At 42.7% G+C, this 18,658-nt stretch overlaps 3 protein-coding genes across 3 annotated transcripts; all 3 read right to left on the bottom strand.

Moving 5' to 3' along the window:
• Positions 1-1,748: 1,748 nt before the first annotated feature.
• On the bottom strand, positions 1,749-3,145 carry LOC115677715 (transcription repressor OFP12-like). The gene has a single exon (XM_030600930.2). The coding sequence runs from the start codon at positions 2,835-2,837 to the stop codon at positions 2,094-2,096; it is 744 nt and encodes a 247-aa protein (XP_030456790.1). The 5' UTR covers positions 2,838-3,145; the 3' UTR covers positions 1,749-2,093.
• A 7,022-nt stretch (positions 3,146-10,167) lies between these two features.
• Positions 10,168-14,676, bottom strand: LOC115677726 (late embryogenesis abundant protein D-34). Its single transcript, XM_030600944.2, is given in 4 exon segments — positions 10,168-10,506; positions 13,367-13,413; positions 13,416-13,659; positions 14,104-14,676. Coding segments are annotated over 4 exon segments (774 nt in total). The 5' UTR covers positions 14,422-14,676; the 3' UTR covers positions 10,168-10,341.
• A 946-nt stretch (positions 14,677-15,622) lies between these two features.
• Positions 15,623-17,387, bottom strand: LOC115677735 (glyoxylase I 4). Its single transcript, XM_030600953.2, has 4 exons — positions 17,169-17,387; positions 16,846-17,076; positions 16,001-16,076; positions 15,623-15,851 (listed from the first exon to the last, which is right to left on the bottom strand). Exons 1-4 carry the CDS (start codon positions 17,247-17,249, stop codon positions 15,814-15,816), a joined length of 426 nt encoding a protein of 141 aa, XP_030456813.1. The 5' UTR covers positions 17,250-17,387; the 3' UTR covers positions 15,623-15,813.
• Between the last annotated feature and the right edge of the window lie 1,271 nt (positions 17,388-18,658).

Raw genomic sequence — 18,658 nt, forward strand, 5'->3', positions numbered from 1 at the left:
AACCTTTTTTTTTTGTTTTTTGACTTTGAAATTTTCTTTTTTGATCAGTGATATTGGTGAATAGTTACCTAAAATACCTTTTTTCGTTGTTCGAATCATGCAAACGAAATAGCCGATGATTAATTTTTAAAATGTTCGAGAGTTAAGTAGGAATCCAAAGGAGGACTTTTAGTATGGTATCCTTATTTTGGATATCATTTTTGTTATTTTAAACTATGCTAAGACAAATCATGCCCAAACTGACATAGAAATCAAAGTCGATAGAGCTCTTTTAATCTAGACGACACCATGAACCAAATTGTTGCATTGGAACTACGGCTCCCGAGGACAAACCAAATGTCATAACCAGAACACTTTAGCAAAAGCATGGAAATGATATAATAATGAAGGCACACACATGAAATGCCGACAAATGGTCTGGTGTTAACCTAACCCTAAGCAAACACCGTGTGACCAATTTGCTCGGATTCTAATGCGAAAAAAAACAAACAAACCAAAAAAAAATTATTCGTCAATTCTTTAACCCTACTTATTAAATGTCAAAATTTGCTAGGATCCTCTTTGTTTGTCTCCCAAATTTGTCAGTTTCTTCAGAGAAAAAGGAAAGAAAGAGAAAAGCAAAAGCGACCCTTCTGCCTTTTTTGTCTAAAAAATCTCGTGGACTGAATGGACTTGCCAAATTAGTCTCTTTAGCTAGAAATAAGGATTTTGTATATAATAGAAACATTTTCTGTAACAAATTTGATATAATAAATTATAATTGCATTTGAAGTGACCATAGTCTATTTATAATATAAATTCTGACAAGTCTATCCATCAATGGTAATCGGTGTCAAAACAGTGGCCAACACTAACTGTCCAACCACATTTTGCTAAACCAATATAATATGATCACACAGCCATATTCGGGCTATATGAATTGTCTTGTGTATGTTATTTATTTCATAACAGCCAGTTTTTGACAAACTAAAATATTGTACGATTAGTTTAAGCCCACCTTCATCATAATTTTCAACGCAAACTTCCACATTATATATGTTCCGTGGAAGTTATATATTGTAGAGATTTTGCTGCTATACTGTGAGCAAGTAAAACAAACAAGAACTAGATAAAAGAAATAGAAAGTTAACAAGGCACCAAGAAATCAGTTTTGACCATTCCGATATCATTTACATTAGGTTGGCCAACTTCTAGGTGTCCCACTTCTATACCATGTGGTTCGGGAGGTTAGAATAAGCTACCTGCGTATCTCATGTTTGTCGAAATTCTCCCTAGATCACAAGTTGCCAATTTGAGTTTTGTTGCTTCGGCACGCTACAATCGCACGAAAACATCAGATGGCCTTGAACTCGGGCTAGAGCGAGTCACGTAAATTGTCGTCTTTTTATCGAAATTAGCATCTAAATCCGAAATATGAACTCATGTTGAACCAATCTCCGTGCTAATTACAAGTATAGCAATCCCATATATTGTATGTAGTATACCCAATGGAGAACGATAATGTTCCCGTTTTCAAGTAAGGATTCCAATGTCCCACTACACCAAAAAAAACCCCAAGTAATGGTATGCGTGAAGTGTCGTGATTGTTCGCACAAGACTTCCCCAACATGTTTATTATGTATGGTCACTTGATAAGTTGCTGAGAAGTCCAGAACCACATACAAAAACATCATAAAACGACAAACCAACGTACTATTCCTAAGACCCAGGAAAAAAATTAAAATAACAAGAAGATTGCAATTAGCCCATAAGAATAACAACACGATGATTTTGTCTTTTGGCCGGACACAATGAGAGATATTACAGTTTTGTCTTTCCAACACATTTAAGATTTTACATATAAACATAGGGCAGATAACATAGGAAAATTGGAGAGATAATAAAACATGCATCGAGACATTAACATCCCACGCTTCCTTGGACTGCTAAATTCCAAGTAATTTGCTCTTTTGTCTTCATGGATGGGGCATCGCTTTACACAACAGACAAGATCAATCCATGAAAGAAACCATCCAAAAAACAGAACTACCCAAAGTTTACCCTTTTCTCAATTTCTTTGTTTTCCTTAATAATGTCGGCATTGTAAGTGTTGTTTACCCCATCGAACCACCGCGCTGCCTACGCCGCCGCCCTGCTTTTGAGCTCTTATCGGCCTCCGGCCGGGCCATCAAGCCGATGATGAGGTCGGTGAAAGCATTAATGATGAACTTGTGGGTGTGCTTAGGGTTGAGCCTGAGGTAACACAAGAGCAACTCATGCAAGTATTCCCAATCACCCCTCACATCCTTCAAATCCCTCGCCTCAACCATCTCTTGCATTGATCTCCTAAAGTCCAAATACGGGTCGGGTGAGTACTTGTGCACCGCGACCCCGCCGGCCCCTGCTAGGGTTTCGGCCTTGGCCTCGGCCTCGGAAGCGGCGGCAGTCGCGGCGGCCGCGGCGGACTCGATGATCGAGTTGGAGCAGCCGGGGGAGGAGAAGAAGAAGCGCTGCGAGGCGTAGACGGCGGCGAAGTCGGGCGGCGAGTGGGCGGCGTCGGAGTCGTCCGAGGACGAGAGGAGGTCGTCGGTGACGGTGGAGGGCGTGAAGGACTTGGAGTTGGAGTGGGAGGTGGTAGACTGATCCGAGGTGAGGTCGTAGATGGAGTTGAAGTTCTTGGCCAGGACCGAAGTTGGCGTGGCGGTGCTAGTGGAAACGGGCGACGAGGATGACGAGTCGTGGTTGTGATGGTCATCATGCTCTTGATGCTTCGAGGGTAATGGTGGTGAAGGAAGAGGAGGGAGGCACTTGAACCCAGGGAAGCAACGGTGGATGTTCTTCCACAAGATGTAGGACATTTTTCTCACTTCAGAGAGAGAGAGAGAGGAAGAGAGGCTCAAAGGGTTTCTGCAGGGTATTAATGGGGGTTACTAAGGAATGAAGGAAGGGAAGGACAATGGACTGGATGGGCTCATTTACTCCGCGTACGTGTTGTGTGAGCGTTGTGTATTTGGAGCACTGATGAGGAGGAAAGAAGGGCTAGCAGGGAGTGAAAGTAAATGTGTGTGTTTGTGTTTGGTATGTTATGTGTGGAGGAGAAGGAAAGTGTATGGTTTGGGTTTGGGAAGAGAGCTTGTGAATGGGGGGTGTTTCTTTTATGCAAGGGAGGGTAGGGACATTGGGCAATGCTCCCTTTTAAGGTAATATTTTTATGGGTCTCGATTATTTTTTTGGACTCCAATGTTGTCTTGTACAATCTATGATTAGAAAAAAAAATAATGTGTGTGTGTGTGTGTGTGGCACTGTGCTTGTTCTTTTGTCATAGCATGTCATAAGGGGGCAGCCACTAAGAAAGCATTATGCGGTGACTACGAAGCTTCAACTCCCTTAATTTTGCAAATTCCCAACTTCCTCTAGCCAATTTGAGTACAAAGATTCGACAACAACACTTGAACCCTAAAGCATATCTTGAGCTAATCGCATAGACCCGCATAAATGCTAGGCAAACTTTTTTGAGTTATCAAAAAAACTAAGTCAAAATTGAAGAAAGATTGATAAAATGTCGTGACCCATAATGTCAAATTCCGTCCTGAGCCGACCAGCAACTACGGATTGAGGTGATTATATTAAGGAAAGGAGTAGTGAGAAATCTACCTAATGTCGATATGAAAATCGATATCAAGACAAATGAAAAGAGAGCAAGCGAATGGTGACAACACATAGTGACCAAGCAGAAGAAGCATCGAATGGCCCTCTTTAAATCTCACTTTTTTTGCACCCGGCGGACCACGATCCTGGTTATAAGGTCAAGAGGGATACTTTTTGCTATTTCATCTTATTTTATTTTGTTTATTTTATTCACTAATTGTTATAGAATTTGACTCCCTTCGATTATTGATTCAGTAGTTTCGTAGCTAGGTAGCCGCCCGTTATTTTTCTTACTATTTTTTTCAGAGTAATTTGATAGGCATAAGAGTAAAAAAAAAAAAATTGGCGAAGCAAACCACCAGGAATAAATGCATGCACTAACCTTGCTATGGTCAACTCCAAAAGAAGTTAAATATAGGAAAAAGAAATGTATTGAGAAGAAGCCTATGGGTCTCTTAGTATTTTTTTTATTTTTATTTTGAGAAACACGTTATTGGTGGCAATTTGTTAATTAATCCTATTTTATGCATCAATCATTGGTGAAATAATCGAACAAGAAGAAATAGATTTTCGGAACTTATCCTGGGAGGACATATCGGCAAGAACAATTCTATATCAACATCGTGTTGATTTCTCAAGACCCATTTACAATCGTGCGCTGCGAAGAACTCGATTATGCAATTGAAATTCCTCTCAAGAATCCGATTTCTTTTCCCTAGATGAAACCTACATTTGCACAAGATCGAGAGCTAGCAAGATCTCTCGATACATGCAAGTCACCCCGTCCTCCCACTCCCGCACAACGCCGGAGACAAGAGGGGGGATCTTGAACATATAAATTGTCAATGATCGTCCGAGATATTTCAATGTCGTGAACTCAGTTTGACTCTGGATCGATTCTGATCTCCTAAAGAGGTTCTGCTCCAACATGAATCGGTGGGGGATCAATAAGATGCTCCCCCTTTTGTCACTCGACTGAAAAGCTAGGGTTTCAGAATCATCAAACCAAGGCGATGTGTACCTTCTTCCCGAAGAGGCTTTTACTTTTGGGCGGGGTGGATGCTAAAATGCAGTAAACAACAAGAGCACACACACTAGAATGCCCCATCACTTCACGTGCCCAAAAGAGGCCACAATTTCTTTACACGGGCACATCAATCAATCACTCATGAATATGACTCCTCAAATGGACCCAAAACGGAACAATTTATGTGTACATGGTGCATACCACAAAAGCTAATGGTAACTCCGGGTCAGGTTATTTATCGTTTATAAGGAAGCCACTGTATATCATCAATGCACTAAATTTAGGTTTAATGTCCATGATTGCTTATCATTTGTCAAGATTCTTGAGTCGGACGAGTTTGTTTTAAGAATCACAATCAAAATACAGTATAACGGAAGATCATGCCACATGGGTCACCTTCCCCTTTGATCAAAGTTAACCCCCTGTTGAAAAATTAACATTGGAGTCCGATACCACGCTATTCGTGATCGCAGGAGAGAGCCTGAATTACGAGCTTAGTTGCGCATGATTTTGCTTGTAGAATTCAATCATCGGACCATTTAAACGTAGCCAAACCGCTCTACTTAAGTCTAACTATCCAATGAAGGATTATGCTTTGCACTCTGACACAGCTAACACATCCTAATGGCTAGTCTCTTCTTGCTTGTGAATCTTACGATCCAGATACTTTCCCTGACGACACAGGTCGCAAAAGAGCACGAGCGAGCCACGAGATCTCTAAGCGAAAATCAGACTGAGAGTCAAAGATAGGCGCACAGCAAGGCAAGGGGAAGTAGTACCGAGGTTCCTACAGTTTAGAAGCTTATGCTTCCCACTGAATTATTGCCTTTCAAAGAGAGAGAAGCCCGAGTCAGCATATGTCCTTGCACTCCCCTTCAGGTCACATCGTAGTGGCCATCATTTGTTCGCACTTTCAAAAAGCCCTATATGAGCCAAGAACGCCTGTCGATACATCATAATTAATTGAGTAGTTATGGTTCGAAAATTTGACCGATTATCAAAATCTACTGTTATAATCTTTTCTTTCCTCAAAAGCACATAATATTTCGGGAAAAACAATGGTCGATGCAGCTCTGGTAAAAGAGGAAATAAAAATCGTTGCATGATTCGAGTTTCAGATCCTTCTGAACCGTGATTATCATGATAAACCTAGCGGATTGCACTGGATTAGATGATTAGGGTAATAAATCAAATGAGTGAAAAAAAAATGGTCCTCCAGAGAAAACTAATGTAAGTCAGCCGATGCTGGTAAAAGTTATTCAAATCCAAAGAGCTTGTGGAGTGATGAACCGACGATTGGCATTGAATGTGGCTCAGAGAAGCAGTCACATCATGTTCAAATCTTAATGAAAGTGTTATAGGTTAGATGATTTTAACAAAGGTCATTTCACGCACGCATAGCCTGTCATCATTTGTACGAATGGTCTCCTCTATGCTCACTCCCACCATCTCCCATCCAACCTTAGCAGAAGAAACAAAGAGTCAATTTCCAAGAGGCAAGTTGAGAATGCTTTGGTCATAGCCTCACAGGTTCGAAACCTCCTAAATGCTCATCGATCTCAGGAAGTCTAGGCTTATTGTCTATGATGTAGGTTCGGTCGTGCAACGGCGTAGGATTTACCCCAGCCGTACTCCCACAAACAAATGTGGCGGCAGCGAGGGCTCACTCAAACGAACATTTATGATCGAATCCAACCGGACGTTTCATTGGCGGCGCGAAACTCGTATGATAACGGTTGAGGGTTGGCCGAAGTTGACTGACACTTCTCACACTTCTGATTATAAAGAGGAAAAACACTTCAGATGATGCTTCGCGGTTGTTGCTCTCCTCCGCCGATGTTTATCTCGAATGCGTCCTTCAGTTTTGATAAATTTTGAATAGATAAGAGTAATCTGAACACTTGAAGCAATTCATTATCTCCATAACCACAAAAGGGAGTAGAATCATATTTCGCACGCCAAACAGACTCCTGGAAGAAGAAGAGCCCCTTCGCACAGGTCATTTTCATGTGACACATGACCACATTCATGAAAGACAGAACTGTGCACTGTGCGAATAATTTTTTCTCGTACCAAGATTTTGCTTCACGTGCGCCGGCGCAGTGGAGATGGTACGCTTCCGTCACTTGCGACAGAACTCTATACGGTAATGCATCTCGACGCCGAGGAGATAATTGAGAGCTGCGACATGAACATTCGGAATTACTGCACGCAGTACACGGTTGCAGCGCAGCTAAATGTCTGGTTACGAAAACATCTTCTGCAGTAATTCATCGGAGGACCAACTCAAATCGAAGATCTCAACAGCCTTGCTTGAGCAAAACAGAGTCGAAAATTGTATCGTGATTGGAGCCTTGACTGTTTCATTTTCGAAAAAAAGGAGTTTTTTTTCCTTGTTCATATATTTTTAAAAGAGTTCGGGAGTATAAAAAAAAACTGTTTCGCCAAATTTACTTGTAACTTCTTTGGTAATTTACTGACACTTTTATGAAATTATTAATTCTTTATGACAGTTTACAAGGCCTAATTTCCTAAAAAAAACCCCAAACTTTAGGTCAACTCCCAAATCTGTATCGAATGTTTTTTGTCTAAAAAAAAATCCTAAACTTTAAGTCCAGTCCCAAATTTGCCCCAAACTTTTTTTTGTCTTAGAAAAAACCCAACTTTAAGTCTAATCTCAAATCTGCCCCAAATTTTATTTTGCGTAAAAAAAAATCACCAAAATTCAATTTATTTTAAAAAATATACCCCCGTGATCCAGTTTTAACTTGACGTGGCACTTCTATGTCGATAACAAATCCACATCAATAAAGTAATTGGGCTTTTTTTTTTAGACAAAGAAAAGTTCAGGGCAAATTTGGACTGAATCTAAAAATTGAGTTCTTTTTAAATTAAAGAAAGTTTTTTGGGGTGGATTTGTTATCGTCCCTAACTTTCGGGAAAATTCCAATTAATGACCCTAAGTGGATATAGTGTCAAATAAGGGCCTGAAGTGCCCAATCAGTCTTAAATAAGAACCTGAAGTGCCCAATTAGTCTCAAGTAAGGGCCTGGGTTCGCGGGCCGGTCAAATGCTCGCAGGCCGGCGAGCACGGTTACTGTTCCGGCGACCGAAAAAGGGTAGTTTTGTCTTTTTCTTTTTTTCCTTTTTATGTGTTTTTTTTCCTTTTCCTTTTCCTTTTCTGTTTTTTTTCTTCTCTTCCTCCGCCGGCCATAGCGGGGGCCGGCGGAGGTCGCCGGCCTCAAGCGGAGGCCGCCCTCGCTGACATCGGGTGAGGGCGGCCCTCGCCTGGGCTAGGCGGGCGAGGGTCGCCCTCGCCCACCCAGCCCAGTTGAGGGCCGCCCTTGTCGGCGTTGGGCGAGGGCAACCCTCATCGACGTCGGGCGAGTGAGGTCGACCCTTGCCAGATCCGGCGAGGGCAACCTTCGCCCTCAGCCGACGCCGGCGAGGGCGGCCCTCGACTGGGCTGGGCGGGCGAGGGCGACCCTCACCTGCCCAGCCCAGGCGAGGGCCACCCTCACCTGACGCCGGCAAGGGCGGCCTCCGCCGGTCCCGGCTATGGCCGGCGGAGGGAAGAGAAGAAAAAAAAACAGAAAAAGGAAAAGGAAAAGGAAAAAAAATAGAAAAAGACGAAACTGCCCTTTTCCGATGGCTGGAACAGTAACCGTGCTCGCCGGCTGGCGAGCATTTGACCGGCCGGCGAACCCAGGCCCTTACTTGAGACTAATTGGGCACTTCGGGTCCTTATTTGAGACTGATTGGGCACTTCGGGCCCTTATTTGACACTATGTCCACTTGGGGTCTTTTTTTTAGAAAAAGACCCCACTTGGGGTCCTTAATTGGAATTTTCCCCTAACTTTCATATCCTAGAACGGTTTTATTTTGGAGAATTTCAACAATTTTTATTGGGTTGGATTTGTTATCGAAGTGGAAATGCAACGTCGGTCTCTACCTATCGTCCCATTACTTTGCTAATGTGGATTTGTTATCGACATGGACGTGCCACGTCAAGTTGGAATTGGATCACCTGAGTATATTTTTGAAAATAAATTGAAATTTGCTTCTTCTTTTTACACAAAACAAAATTCAAGGCAGATTTAGGACTGAACTTAAAGTTTGGGGTTTTTTCTAAGAAAAAAAAATGTTCGAGGCAAATTTGGGACTGGACCTAAAGTTTAGGGTTTTTTCCGAGACAAAAAAAAAGATCATGGCAGATTTGATACTTGACCTAAAATTGAGGATTTTTTAGGGAAGTCACCCCAGTTTACAAATATCGACTTTTCGTATCTTTTACTAACTTTCATTGTCTTCTTTTTCGCCCACGCATTAAATTGACAAATATCGACTTTTCTTGCCAATGATTTAATTTAACAATTATTATATAATATCAACAATATTTAAATTACTAACTATTTTTGAGTCACCAATTAGATTTCAATTGCTTACCAACATTTATTTGTCTTTCCTTAAATTTGCTAAATTCCTATTGAGTCACTACCGTTTTCTTGCTTACTTGCCTTTTTAAATTTATCGATTCTTTTTAGAACTCACCAGTCTCAATTAGAGTGATCATTTAGTTAGCAACTCAAATGAGAGTTGGTAACCAAAAAACTAGTAAATAACTTAATAAAAGAAAAGTTGGTAAGTCGCATTGGATTTGTAATCTCCTAAAAATAGTTCATAGATTTAACATGCTGCTAAGTAATGAAAATAAAAAATTTGTAAATGCAAAAAAAAAGTTGGCAAATTAAAACGCAGACCTAAAAAAGTGTCGATAAGTAATCCGAATGAAGGTTGGTAACCCTATACTAACTGGTTACTTCACGAGAGAAAAGTTAATGAGTTAAGTCGATTTAGGTTGATAATCTCTAAAAAAAAGTGGTAAGGAGTTTCTAAGCAAAACAAGTGGAAATTTGATAACCATGCCTCTCTCTTAATGAATCCCTCTCCTTAGGACAACAAGCTAAATTTCTTTAAGGATTAATATCACGAAAAACCTCAAACTGGTACGTATATGACAAATTTACTCCAAATTAATTTTTTCACCACGAAAAACTCCAAACTGGTACGCATGTGACAAATTTATCCCAAATTAATTTTTTGACCACTAAAAACCCCAAATTGTTACATTTGTGACAAATTTACCCTCTATTAAATTGAATTAATGCCACGAAAAATCACAAACTAGTACACCCACGACAAACGGAGGGTAAAATCCAAAACCGGTATACCAGTCAACTGTCACGTATCATCCAACTCAGAAATTTGACGGTAAAATTTAATTGAAACTAACGAAGGAAAAAATTATCAAAGGTGTACAAATTTTGGATTTTTTGTGGTCAAAAAATTAATTTAGAGCAAATTTATCATAAATGTACCAGTTTGAGATTTTTCGTGGTATTAACCATTTCTTTAAGGCTACCGTGCAATCTCAAAATTTAGAACAAGTATGAAGGAATACTCGCAGATTGATACCAAAGACAATATAATTGAAACAAGACAACAGAGGAAGTAAAAAGTTCAAAGAACACCATCCCAGCAACGGACGGATGTTGACATTCGACACTTTACATCGAGCTGTTTCACTTCCCAAAGGAAGAAGCAGAAACGCCCAAGAGAAAACGAAACCCAGAAAACCCATCTCATCAAAGTCGCAAAGCTTCCTCCTCTCCAAACTCTTTTTGTCTCTAAGGGTTGACAGCTTTGTTGAGTCGAGCGGCGGCGGCGACCGAGGCCGCCACACCACCTGGCTGGGTCGCGAGGTCGGGGTTGTTCCTCAGCTCCGCGCTCGCCACCCCTTCGGCATCTTGCCTCGTCGCCACCTTGTTAGCCGGCAACTTTTCCGTCGCGCCCTACGAGGGCAAACACAAAAATTCGTTTGTAACATGGATTATTCCAAATGCGAATTACTATTAAGTTCAGTGCGCGTCGCATAACAAGAACAATATGTAGGATCAAATCCTCAAATGTTGCAACCCTGTGATCGACGTTGCTTGCGTGATGGAGAAGAGAGATGCTCCAATTGTTACGGAAAAAGTGCAGAAGCTGGCTGTGCTTTGCAAGCACAAAGAAAAAACACAGAAAAGAGAGTCAGAGAGAAGAGAGTGTACACCCGTGAAAAAATGCTTACTGCATTCATACATCATAATTGAATAACAACTTAGCCTTTTAGATAGGCCATACATGTCGCGACCTAAAAAAATCGGGTTTTCCGATTTTAGGCTAATGGATTACTAGATCAATTAAATTAACTAACCTAGCTCGAGTTCTCCCAAACTCTTTCAATTCGCAACTTAGGTCCAATTATAAGCATGCAAATATTTTCAATGGGAGTCGCCACTAATCATTTAAGGTAGGTTGATTAGAAACCTAAATAAAATAGCGGGAGTACTATTTTATTTCTGCGAACCAGAAATTATGGATTCGGGGACTTGGTTACGCTAGATTCCCTAACGCCCTTTCGGTACCAATTTCAAGAAAAATACTTAATTTGACAATTTTGATAAATCCTGACTTAGAGTTCAAAGGTGCAGAAATTTTCTTTTTTTGATTTTTTTTATTTATTTAAAGGAAAGCTAACCTATATGTAATGGCGTGCAAAAAATTGACATGCGATTAATGCAACCTAACATACAAACTATATGTCATGCGACGACGTGACATATTTCTAATGACGGGCATATTATTTTTTGTATTTTTTTCTTTAATGAAATTCGGAATTAAAAATGCCAATTATCTAAACATGCAATTTTAAACTAAAGAAATTAACCTATTCTAGAGTAATCTTTTTGGCATTTTTTTATCAAAATTCGAAGCTAAAATCAAGTAAAAAATATAACCGCTAAATCTTTCGAATTAAGTTTCGATATGAAGCCTGACAGATCGATCCTAAAATTCGAAATACCCGCTATGGAAATAACTCTATCTAAAGCCTGATAGATAGATTTATTTCCACGTGTGCGGTTGCGGATTAGGAAATTTTCCTAATCGATCACATCTTGAAAAAAATTAGATATCTTAAATATCTTGGATATATTCAAAAGATTTTGAAAATTCTAAATTCTACCCAAATTTGAAAAGTAATAGATATCCAAGATTTCAAAAAAGGAAATAAAATCCTAATTGAAATAATGCTTATTATCCAAATATGCAAAATTAGATATCAATAAGCACAAATTAGGCAACCAAATATTCGAATCAAATCGGGATATGATAATTACCTGATTTGCAGATTTCTTTCCTAATTCGAATTTGTAGCGGATCGGGATTGCGGATTGGCGGTGCGTCGGGAGCGGCAGCGTGACGTCGGGAACAGTGGCGGCTAGCGACGTTGACACGACGGGAACGGCGGCGCGGCGGGCGTCTCGGGCGGCGGCCAACGAGGGCGAGGACGGGAGACTCTCCGTCGGCGTGCAACGAGCATGCAGCCAGCACGAGCGGTGGGCTAACGGCGGTGCGAGGCGGCTACGGGCGAGCGGCGGTGCAGGGCAGCTCTCCGGTGGTTGTGCAGCGAGCAGCGGCGACACAGGCGGGCGGAGCAGGGACGTCCAGGCGACGGTGGCACCGGCGCGGCGGTGGTGTGCGAGGCAGGCAGCGGAGCGGCGGCGTGCGCGGCGGTGGCACACGGCGGGAGACGACAGCCGCAGCGGGAGGCGCGGGCAGCGTGCGGCGCGTGCGCGGCAGTGGCACACGGCGGGAGACGGCAGCTGTAGCGAGGCGGCAGGCGCGGCGGTGGCACACTGCGGGGGCAGCAGCGCGCGGCGGGAGAGGACGGAGGCTTCGCAAGCGGGCGGTGGCGCGGCAGGCGTGCAGTGGCTAAGGGGCGAAGCAGCTCCGGCGTAGTGCGGCAGGCGGTGGCGCGGCAGGCGTGCAGTGCTACGCGGCGGGCGGTCTCCTTCTCTCTCTCTCTCACTCTTCTCAAAATTCTCTCGTATGTCTCTCTAAAAATCCGATTTGAAAAATTATGAGAGCCCCCCAGATTATGAGACATAAACATATATTTATAGTGTAAACCTAGGTCAATTAGCCGGGCTTTCTAGTCCTAATGGGCTTAGGTTTAGGCTTTAATTTAATTCTAAGTGGGCTAAATTAATTTGGGCTTTTCTTTAATTAAGCATAATGGGCTAATTTAAGCTCAAATTAAGACAACCAAGCTCTTTTGTGTGTGATTTTCGGCCCATGCTTTCCGAGTGAGCCGAGTCTCGTTCGGTGCCCGAGCTCGATTTACGTGATGAATTTTAAGCTCGCTTACCACCGCCGATCCGATACGAAATGCAGTTAATCTATATGAACCTAAACTTTATGCTATGCGATTTGTAATATTTTTGTTCAAGGATTAAAATTTAATCCCTAATTTTCTATGCAATTAACCACTAAATGATGCGCCGAAATTTAGGTGTCAACAATACACCAACAGAAAAACCCATAAAAATAGCCACAACAATTGACCCACTATGCTGAACTATCTACCCACTATCCCGAACGTATGTGCAGCAACAAACATGCTGCAACATATTCCTATAAACTAGGACAACCAACTAGGCTTTATTTAAAAACAAACAAATACTTTGACTAATTCAACACCAATCACGGTGAATAACAAATGTAAAGGCGACAATGTAAAGTACCTACACTTTAATTGCTCTTAATTTAAACACTCGCATGCCTAATTATCTCGCGTCAATTTCTTTCTTCTAAAGCTCTATAACATACCGTCAAGACGTCACCCAATTTGATCTTGTCCTCGTCCCTGTCCACCCCCCGTTGTGAGCCACCGCGGATTGAGCAGAAGCGCGGCTAGTCCCCCCGGGACTTACGACGTTGCTGCCGGTCGCCCTAACCTCCGCTGCTTGAATCGCGGCCGCGTCGCTCTGATCCACCGGCTTGTCTCCCACCGTCTGGGTAGCCGCTTCGAGCGCTTCACCGATGGTGATTGCACTCCGCTCCACCGCAGCAGCAGGCGCTGCGTGTTGCACTGGCGTGGGTTCAGCATATTGTCCGACAACCTGATCACGACAGAAACTGTGAGAATTGATTAAGAGTTCAAGTTTGCACCAACTCATGTATGATCCTGGTGCATCGTTGGTTCCATCACTTTTACGGTAGGCAAAGTGGTTCTTTCGGGGAGTTGTGATCAAAGTCAACTAGCGAAATGTTGCCACACATAATAAAACTACGAACAAATGGACATCAGTGCTCGCTAGTACGACATCTTCAAGTTCAAATGAATAGCAAGTTTTTAGCAATTGAATATGCAATAGCATATAAAATCGGATTCATAAAATTGCTTTATAACGTCTTGTCGTCGTCGCGTCGATCTTATATACGATACACAATGTGCTTAGGCATAATTGCCCCCTTACCTAATAAACTAATTCAATGAACGAGTAGTAGTACCTTCCTAGAAACCATCTGTTTCACCATACAGAAGTAGATAGGAAAAAGGAAACCTGTCCTGCCACTGATTCAGTGATTATTCGCTGACCGGGGATATCGGTCTCGGTGACGGTGACACCTTGGACCACGGCGATGTCCATCACGTCGCAGCGGCCAACCAGAGCGGCCCGCTTGTTCCTGGTGGCAGCAGGCAGCATGACAGCAGCAGGGCCGCCCTTCTGGGTCTGGCCGAAGACCACAGCCTCTGCTGTCTGCATCATTGCTGCGTCCTGCGGCGCGAGGTCGCCGGAGACGTCGAAGACGTCGCCATACTTGATGGGCTCACGGCCGGCTTGGCCTTGCTCCGGCCTCTGTGGCTGGTCCTGGCTCATTTCCTTTGTTCGTGTGCTTGCTAACTCCGTGACGCGTGTTCAACGACGGACGAACGTGCGAGGTTTTGCCATTTATGAAGGTTAGAGAGCTCGGTGACATGGCCATTGTTCGGAGACCCTAGGAAATGGTCGATACGTGGCTGCCCTCGGCAGACGTGGCAGCTTGAGACTTGTTGACGTCGCTTGCCGGCCCACACGTGTTGACACGTGGAACTTTAGAGGACGTGGCATGTTCCGGGAGAGCCATATGGCTTTTCCTTTTTTCACATTTTACTTCAGGACAAATTGGAGAAGTTGGTGTTGAATGCAAACGATAACTCAGGCATCAAGGTGCACCATTTTGCAACGGGACTGTATAAATCTGTCTATTGTAAGTGTCAATTCCACTCAAATATCGAATGAAACTGGGAGTCTAAATTCGACTGAACTTTGCTATCGTGAGGAGTTGGGTATTTGCGATCCCATCATATTTCATCCAAGGTCGTCCCATCTCACTTTTCGAAAAGCCGACTTGTGATGCATGGGTATCGCTGATACTAAGGTTCTATTTGTTTTGCGAAAAATATTTTCATCACTTATAAAAATGTTTTGGACAGCTACAGAAAGGGGAGGGGACAAAAATTGGGATGAAAAACAAGCTATTTTGTTCTGAAAGGGGGAGAGAGAGGGGAGATAATTTAAAGTTTTCTCCTCAAATTTTCTCTCCCCACCTTTTCTATATTTTATAAATCATATGTGATCAAGAAATTACGTTTGTTTTATCAATCAAATAAATTCTTAAAGTATAAATTTCAATTACTTCTTGATCTTGATCACCCCTTCCAAGATTTCAATATGGATCTTTAGTCAAATTCCTAGCTTGTTGAGACATAGAGATGCTTCTATCTCAACTGAAGAAGTGAATCGATGAATGAAAGTGGAAGTACTGGAGTTTAACCCCTTTTCTTTCCGGGCAGACCAATCACTTCCTGAAAATATAGTCATCCCTACCCCCTCAAATCCCAGGTGCCTCTTACTTTTCATAACTTTCCAAACAGAGTTTAACCATATAAGAACCTAGCAATTCTCAAAGCCTGCTATAGCCCACTTGATGTTTTGGCAAACATGACATCCACACCAGAAGGGGGTCATGCTTGTTCATTGGATTGAATGGGTTTCGTTTTGGACCCACTGAAATAGCATGATGATGCACAACCACAAGTGATCAAAGAGCAATACCAATATCAAGGTTCAGATCGTGTTGCGAATCAGGATCACGAAAGTAAGAATTGTGTTCACAGGATGATCATCGGTCATGGGTACTACTTATTCTATTTCACAAGTCTTGTAATAGTTTCTTACATACTTGACCACCACATCTCGACCTCCTCTGCGTCGACAAACAACCACCAATCAAGGATCCACCCTGCTCGCAACCTCCACGCCGTTACCTGCACATGGGAAGATATATTGAAATTCTTTCCTAGAACAGGAACGCAAAACTAACAAGATTCTATCATCCATTAGAAAACAGTTTGGCGAAGGAAGCTGAGATGTCAATTGAGTGGCACTGTGGGACAATACAGCTAGAAGAGCTTACCATCTGGATCAAAGAAGAAGATCTGCTTAACCTTGCCATTTGGCAAAGCCCTCTGAAAAGTTTCGATCCCTTTTTCCTGCACAACCATTGATCGCTAAATGAATTTCGATGAAAAGAGTGCGTTAAAGAACCTACTGAACTCGAACATGAACATCACCAACATTCGCTCGGTAATGTTGCCAAGATGATTGTACCAAACTATCAAAAAATTCAAACTCCCCTATTATTTTCGCAGTTGAATTGATTTGAAAACAAATTGAGCAGCACAACAACCATCCAGGAAGAATTCCACACGCAAACAGCAAAGCTTATGCGGTCAAAAATTTTATGGTCAAGATGCCCTCCTAAATTGCATTGCAAGCACTTTATTCATCAAACATATGAATCTAATGAAACTTCATATGAAAACACTGCCTATCTGAGCATAACTCCCGATATTCTCATTGTCAGCAAATTGAATTGCTCATCTACGCCGCGCTTTCCTCGGACGGCCTGTCAACCTCGGGGAGATGAAGTAGGACATAAATTGAAGTTGACCCTCCCAAGCAAACCATGAAAATCAGGAATAAAAAGAACAGAAGAATCATCTCCCCCGACTATTAAACATCTCCTACGACATGTATAGCCCTGTGGAAACCGACACCGAATGCAAAAGCCATTAAGCCCAACTCACATTTTACTACGAAATAGCATACCCAATTACACGTTATTGGTAGTACTAGCACCCGTGAAGTGATCAGGCTACAATGCCCAGACCTCCCGATCACTCCAGTTTCATCAAACATCCCCACATGACAAATGCGATATCCTCTCAACCAAACAAGAAAAAAAAAAGATTCTTCTACCTTGAGAGTCTGCACGAAAGAATCGAAATTGGAGACGGTGAAGCAGACGTGGTGGCCACGGGGAAGGTACTTGGGGTCGACGGTGGGGGAGCTGGCGCTGTACGGGCCCTCGGGGAGCCGGGCCTCCGGCAGCCGCTCGATGAGGTGGAGGAAGAAGCCCGTGGAGGGCAAGCTCAGCCATATCACCTTGAACTCGAAGTTGGGGCTCTCCACCTCCTCGAACCCAAGAATCTGCAACCATCAAGAAACCCATTCAAGACCCAGAAGAAGAAATGAGCAACCCGATCGGTGGTGGGTGGAGAGAAAGAGAGGGAGAGAGAGACCTCTTTGTAGAACTCGGCTAAGCGCCGGATGTCGGAGGACTCTCGGGAGACGTGGTTGAGGCACGCGCCTTTCGCCGCCATTGTCGCTTCTGGTTCTTGTGAGGAGTGTGAGGAGAGAGAGGCTAATGAATCAGAAAGAGAGAGAGAGACAGAAGCTTTTGCCACCGAGACAGAAGCTCTTCTGGCCTTTGTTCTTTCTTGTTCTTTTCTTTTTTGTCCTGGGGTCTGATTTCTCTCTTGTGCCGGCCGTCGATCTTTACTGGCTGGGGGTAATGGCACAAATAATCGTAAATTTTGGCTCGACGTGCAATAATATTATTTGTGAACTTTTGATTGCATTCTTCCTTTCAACTTCGGGCCCGGACCGGGCCTCTGGTCAGTCCAGAGTCACCCATCCCAAGGCTTTATTTATTTTTAAGAAATGAATGATTAAGAAAATATTTTTTTAAAAATAATCACTCGAATGAAATTTAATTTTATTATCGATAATAGTTTATGTTTAAACATTTTTGTGGACAATGAATTTTTTTTCAATTTGTTCACTTCTACAAGAGATACAAGTGATTATTTTTAGGATAATGTTGTTCAAAATCATTTATTTTTTGTGAAATAAACGGAATCTAAATGAATGATGTGCAAAACTTCTAGCAGGATGGGCCAGGTTTCCTTACTAAACGGCGCTTTGTGCCCATGTAGCTCGTGGGTGCCTCAACAACCTCCGGAGCCGCCATCGGCTTTTGATCAGATCTGCTCTCAACATGTCTGTGAATAAGATCGATCGTGGTACTTCAATGGTGAATAGGTCGACTATCTTTCATGAGATTAGAAGTTCAGACAGTTTCGTAAGTGATATATATGGGGAAAAGTGTCAAAAAAGTCTTAAACTTTTTGCATAGGTGCCAATCGAGTCCTAAACATTTTGTCTTTATGCCAACTCAGTCCTTCCAGATAATTTTGGTTAGATTTTGCTGACGTGAACGACAGCCGGTCACTGGCGCTGACGTGGACAAATTTTAATAATATTTTAATATTTTTTGAATATTTATTTATTTCTTTCTTTCTTTTCTTTTTCTTCCTCCCCTCTTCCTTCCTCCAACTGGTTGCCAGCGACCGGCCAGAGGTCAAAGGTCGGCGAAGTCGACCTCGTGCTGGGCTAGCGAGGTCGTGCCTCACCCAACTGCTAGCAAGGCTCCACCCCTCGCCAGATCTGGTGAGATCGGGGCTCGCCCAGCCGCCGGCGAAGCTTGAGCCTAACCCAGCCATGGCGAGGCTTGCCTTCGCCGTCGCTGGCGAGGACGAGCCTCGCTCGTGGGCCGGCGTGGCTTGCCAGAGGCGGGCGAGGTTGACCTCACTGGCCTCTGGCCTCTGGCTGGTCGTCGGACTGACGATTGATTGGAGGAAGGAGGGAGGGCAGGAAGAAAAAAAAAATAAAAAGAAAAATAAATAAATAAAATTCAAAAAAATATTAAAATATTATTAAAAGTTATTCA

This window comes from Syzygium oleosum, unplaced genomic scaffold, assembly GCF_021117445.2.
Source record: "Syzygium oleosum isolate NSW1041296 unplaced genomic scaffold, Sole_v2.1 Sole_v2.01, whole genome shotgun sequence".
Taxonomy (NCBI): Eukaryota; Viridiplantae; Streptophyta; class Magnoliopsida; order Myrtales; family Myrtaceae; genus Syzygium; species Syzygium oleosum.

Excerpts from the sequence above, each read along its gene's own strand:
- LOC115677715 (XM_030600930.2), bottom strand. The coding sequence starts at position 2,837 with ATGTCCTACATCTTGTGGAAGAACATCCACCGTTGCTTCCCTGGGTTC.
- LOC115677735 (XM_030600953.2), bottom strand. The coding sequence starts at position 17,249 with ATGGCGGCGAAAGGCGCGTGCCTCAACCACGTCTCCCGAGAGTCCTCC. Across the intron at positions 16,077-16,845 it reads CTTTCGTGCAGACTCTCAAG|GAAAAAGGGATCGAAACTTT; the intron begins GTAGAAGAATCT and ends ATGGTTGTGCAG. Across the intron at positions 15,852-16,000 it reads CTTCTTCTTTGATCCAGATG|GTAACGGCGTGGAGGTTGCG; the intron begins GTAAGCTCTTCT and ends TCCCATGTGCAG.